This window comes from Blastocystis sp. subtype 4 (genome assembly GCF_000743755.1).
Source record: "Blastocystis sp. subtype 4 strain WR1 chromosome Unknown seqid_0473, whole genome shotgun sequence".
Classification (NCBI taxonomy): domain Eukaryota; class Bigyra; order Opalinata; family Blastocystidae; genus Blastocystis; species Blastocystis sp. subtype 4.
Genome location: NW_014569074.1, coordinates 1 through 5,224, shown reverse-complemented (window position 1 = coordinate 5,224; position 5,224 = coordinate 1). Strand labels below are relative to the sequence as shown.

The 5,224-nt window shown below is 38.5% G+C and overlaps 2 protein-coding genes across 2 annotated transcripts; both read left to right on the top strand.

Moving 5' to 3' along the window:
• Positions 1-1,465: 1,465 nt before the first annotated feature.
• Positions 1,466-2,647, top strand: JH06_4896 (glycosyl transferase; the record flags this gene model as incomplete). Its single annotated transcript, XM_014669592.1, has 3 exons — positions 1,466-1,840; positions 1,874-2,191; positions 2,222-2,647. 3 exons carry the CDS (start codon positions 1,466-1,468, stop codon positions 2,645-2,647), a joined length of 1,119 nt encoding a protein of 372 aa, XP_014525078.1.
• A 1,238-nt stretch (positions 2,648-3,885) lies between these two features.
• JH06_4895 (polynucleotide hydroxyl-kinase) lies at positions 3,886-5,103 on the top strand (the record flags this gene model as incomplete). Its single annotated transcript, XM_014669591.1, has 5 exons — positions 3,886-4,130; positions 4,162-4,262; positions 4,290-4,390; positions 4,420-4,971; positions 5,002-5,103. The coding sequence occupies 5 exons, from the start codon at positions 3,886-3,888 to the stop codon at positions 5,101-5,103; spliced, it is 1,101 nt and encodes a 366-aa protein (XP_014525077.1).
• Positions 5,104-5,224: the final 121 nt, after the last annotated feature.

The following is a 5,224-nucleotide window of genomic DNA, read 5'->3' as shown; positions in this document are numbered from 1 at the left end:
CATCTTCAAACAATCAGAATATGTGGATAATCTTCGAGATCTGGATTTGTCAGTTATGTTGTTGTCTGTTTGTTGAGAACAATCAATATCTCAAAAACACAAATCAAGCATCTAATGTGATCCACTTCATTCTAGACTTCAACCTTAGAATACACTACTAACCTCTTTGGATCAACTCCTAAACAGCTCTCAGTAATCTTTCTTACTATATCAAAAGAAGGAAGTACTGAAGAATAGAATATCACTACTATAGAGTTTCTATATGATTAAACAGAAAGATACTCTTTACTTTAACACATCATCTGAATAACATTTTATCAATTGATCAATCTCTCGGATTGTGAGAATGTAGTATGCATTTCTGATTGTCATTAATAGAATCAATGACTACTGAAGAATGGAATTAACACCCGATAGAAGGATACAACTCTGATCTGTACTCTTATGAAAGGATCGATCTAGCATTTGTTCGATAATTTCTGTCTGGAAAAAGGGAGAAGATTCCAAAGCGATCCGAACAATAAGATTCACAACCGATTGTAACATCTCAAGGTTTTGAACATCCAAAAGACCATTTTGAATCCGAATATAGTCATTTAGAAGGCTCTCAACAGAAACATGTCGAAGGTTTTGAAGTATCGGTGTTCCTGACGTCCCGGATGTATTGTGAATCTCTTTTAAAACAGATTCAGAGGAGAGAGAACTCAGAAAAAGGCGCAACAAGAGTTCTTTCTCCTTGGGAGAAGTAATGGGTTCGTTGAGAACAGAAACCTGCGATTTCAATGATTCTTGCACAATTCCTGGAATAACATCCTTTATCCGAATCATAATCAAAAGCATTGTTCGTCGACAGGCAATAGAACCATAAAGATAGGACATGTCAAAGAAATACTAGACTTTAGAATACTGTTTATGTCTATACTTGGATTAAAGAGTTGAATTGTGTGCTATTAGGATTCCACATAACAATAGAAATGAATTGGTTTGCAAATAAGACTCGTTGTCCTTCAGAATACGCTGAAAACACTTGAATAATATCACTGAGGATCGTTTCCACTTTTTCGAGACCGTTTGAATCTATTCGATGACTTAGAAGGTCTATTCTCACCCTGTAAAACATTCACATCCAACTTAAGGAATGCGGATAAGAGTTCTGTACTGTCTTGTACACCTTCCATATATCTCGAATCAGTTCTCAAAACAAAGAACCAAATTCCGGAAGAAACCAATTAGATTTTTGGCTCCCATAAAGGGGATTTTCTTTGTAAGCATATATACAATACGAGAATAGAGTTTCTTTTGATTGATGAATGAAGTATATCTATTTCTTTCTTTTAGCTGTTTTCTGTCTCATTAGTGTCGTACTTACCTTTTCTATTGTTGAATGTAGTTGTATTCGCGGAATGCATTGATTCAATCCATTCATTCTTTTAGGAGGCGCTTCGATTCTGATACATTCGTCTTTATGGGTGTAAGTCCAGAAGAATTGAACATTGAGGAAGATGACAATGTAATACCGATAGCAACCGATATTATGCAAGTCCCCGAGGAAATGATGCGTAAGGAACAATCCGTTTTAGCAACTCCATCACTTCGGGTACCTCTAGTTGGTTCTGTTCCAACAGAACGACTGAGTTTTCCAACACTTATACAAATAACAACCAAACCGGTTGTGGAATCAACTGAAAGTGAAGTAGAAGATATTATTAGTTATTCGCCCAAACCTGAAGTCCACGAGAGTCAAGCTGCTGATAGTTGGACACTTGCTCCTTCGATTCTTCCATTTAATCAACACTACCAACTGGTTTTTTTCACTACTGTTGAACTTTTTGGTAAGAAGGTGAGGAATCCTCATTCCCGCTTTTACGTTTAGAGTCTGTCACAGAGTTTAAAGAATACACTACGAATGTTTGAGCTATTTCAACGAACCTTCTCTTTCCGAGCACTCGTGTACACAAACTCAAAACTCCTCAGTGATATATGTGCGTCCATGGGAATCTACAGCGAAGGTAACTATGGTGTCAATAAATACGGAATGCCTCTTGCCTCCTACATGTACAATCGTACTCAAATCCTTGTGGAAGCGGATTACTACGGTTATATAAATAGTGATATTATCGTGTCACCAAATTTGTTTGAAATTCTTTCAACATGTGATCAATTGGCGAAAAAGGGAGTAATATCTCAAAAGGTAGTATTATGCTGAGATATATATGTCTAGCATGAGATATCCTCTATTGTTTGGGATATCTTTCGACTTGGTGTCATTGATACATCCTCAGTGGAATCATTTGAGAATCACATTGTTAATCAAGTCCAGTTACTGAAGAATCAGCGTGATTATCGCAGTGCAGATTACTTCATCTTCTCTGCAGCAGTGACTTATGACGCGATGGACCCTGTCGTAGTGGGAAGAATGCGCATCGACAACTATTTGCTTTCCTACATCTTCAAGATGAAGGGAAGTCTTGTAGATGTGACGAATCGAGTTGTTGGGATTCATCAGGGTTTAGACGGATATAAAGAGCATACGAAGGGAAAGAGGAAAAAGAGTGACACTGATTGGAACTTCCAGTGGACTGAAAGCATCAAGAAAATCAAAGGTGCTTTGATGTATGCGGATTATCGTTTCGGTTGGTGTGGATGAACCAAATAATGGATAGACGGAGACTCTTATACTTGGAGGATTATGGCTCGATCCCGAGAACGAGTAAATGTTCGACTTCGGAAAGGGCTTTCATCAGCAGAAAGGAAACGTATTAAGATTCATAATTAGTTATTGTTTGAACACATACACTAAGAAAGAAAAACAGGCACAACCTTATTGCACACCACCGCCGTATACCGGAATCAAACATCACACATTCACATACCAGGTTAATCATGAAGATACCGGGGCTGGAGGCAATACGGCCTATTTCAGGCAATATGACACCCCGCTAGCGACTATCAGAATAAACTCGAGCGAGATTCCATACTCAATGATAGAGCGGAGAATCACAATTTTGATATACAGCAGCAAATAATATCTTTGTTTCTGCTATTTAAAGCCATTTAATTTGATACACTTTTTCATTATGGGTAGAACGGTTCTTGATTTAGAGTCATCTTATTATTATCATGCCTCCATTGTCTCCAAGAAATATTACAGATGGGTATGTAAGCAATATTCAAAATACTGTGGAACATGTACCAATGGAGGATAAATCCCAATACTGTGTAGAATATTCCTTATCCGGTGAGTGTAATTGGTTCTGCAAGCCAAATATGCAAAGACAACGCTTCAGATACGATTACTGTTGGGTTGATGCCAGAAGAGAGTCTTATAATTACTGGATCATATTACTTACATGTTATAAGTGGAGAAGTCGAAATATTAGGTGATTTCTTGGTTTGGTGATAATGAGTAGGAGCAGTGTGTAAATCAAGAGATAAACCATACCTCATAGAATCTCCGATTACAGATAATGCCATTCCAATTCATCCTAGTTTGATGAGCAACCAAAGCAACTCGCTTTCTGTTCGATTACCGAATGAAGCAGTGTCAACTTGTGTCCGCCTATTCGTATCGTCTTTTCATTGTGTTGTGTTGCTCTCTTCTGTAAAGTCGAATTACAACAACTGGCATGACTATCATTTGGAGATTAAGAAGAATGATACAGATGATGTCCTTTTAGAAGTGGCAGCGGATTCTTTCCTAGAACCATCGGTAGTTTCTCATTATTCTTCTCATTATAGTCTTTTTGCATCGATGGGGCGTGTCTGATGACTCATTTCAATGTACTGTCTTCTGAAGAGATTCCAAAATTGGCTCCTCCAGGAGTGATTCTTTTAACTCCTCATTGGAAACAAGTGTGGACTTTTCTACAACCTGATAACTAGAGCATGACAGATATCACATCTAAGGAGTATTCTGTGACACTTGTACTTGGCTCTAAGAATGTTGGTAAATCAACCTACTGTCGTTGTCTTGTCAATTCATTGCTCTCTCACTTCTCGCGTGTTGCTTTTCTCGATATTGATGTGGGTCAGGGTGAGTATGTCACAGAGGGAATCCTAACTCTCTCCACCATTGAGGAGCCTCAACTGCGGAGTTCGTCTGTACCATGTGTGAAAGAACCTGTTTTCAGGTGATTTGTGGAACTCCAGTATCATGTTTAGTCGGATATTCTTCGGAGATCGAACTCCTGAGAATCGTCCTCAGGACTATAATCAAGTTGTTAGTATGCTTCTTCATCAGTACCTCACGATTCTGTCAGGTGGTCATAGGAGGATGAAATGATGTTTAGATTGTCCGCTTGTGATCAATACATGTGGTTGGATAAAGGGAGTTGGAGCTGATATTCTGAACTTCATCTATTACAACATCAAATGTACGAATGTGGTTTTTGTAGGGTTGATGTATATGTTTGAGTATAGATTCAAGACAAAACCAAAAAGGATTCACTTCCCATTATCAATGCTGATCCTGCTAGTGTAATCTATTTGGATTCCCAACCCAGTGAGACTAAGAAAGTGAATCCTGGTTATTTACGAGATCAGAAGGTGATAGCGTACTTCTGTGGCGACCACTTATCGGATCTTGGTAACTATCTCCTCACGCTACCTCAATATCATCTTCCTTTCTCATCGATTCAATGTTATTTAGGACATATTCCTAGTGGCTATTTCCATGTTGCTCTCAATGGATCCATTGTTGGCTTATCAGCAGATTCTTTATTCATACCTTCTGTAGAGATCCAACCATCAACGGAAGTGAAAGCAGGAGTAGTTATTCCGAAAGCGGCTTCTAGTCCCAAGTTATTGAAGTCATTTCCCGTGGTTAAGAATATTGGGATTGGCATTGTCCAGGCAATTGATCTAAATAAGAATGAAGTGATTATCATCACTTCTCTAAGTAAAAAAGAGATGGAAAGTGTGAATACACTTATTCGAAGTACAGAAATGATACCTCTCCCTCTTCTTCAAAATGTATATATGAATTGTTAGAATCATAGATAGCATTTATCGCTTCCAATCCACTACTATACATCGAGCAGCTGTGGAGTTGGCTCTTTGGTAGCTCGAGCAAGGCCGAATTTGAAGCGTATTTTCCCTTCTTAGTATCTGTTTTCAACAAACCCACAAAATGCTCTTTAGACAACCCATTCCTTCGTCACTTAAGCTCTGTGTTCTCTGGCCTTCTTCTCCTCGATGATGGTCAGCTTGATGCCATTTCCCTTAG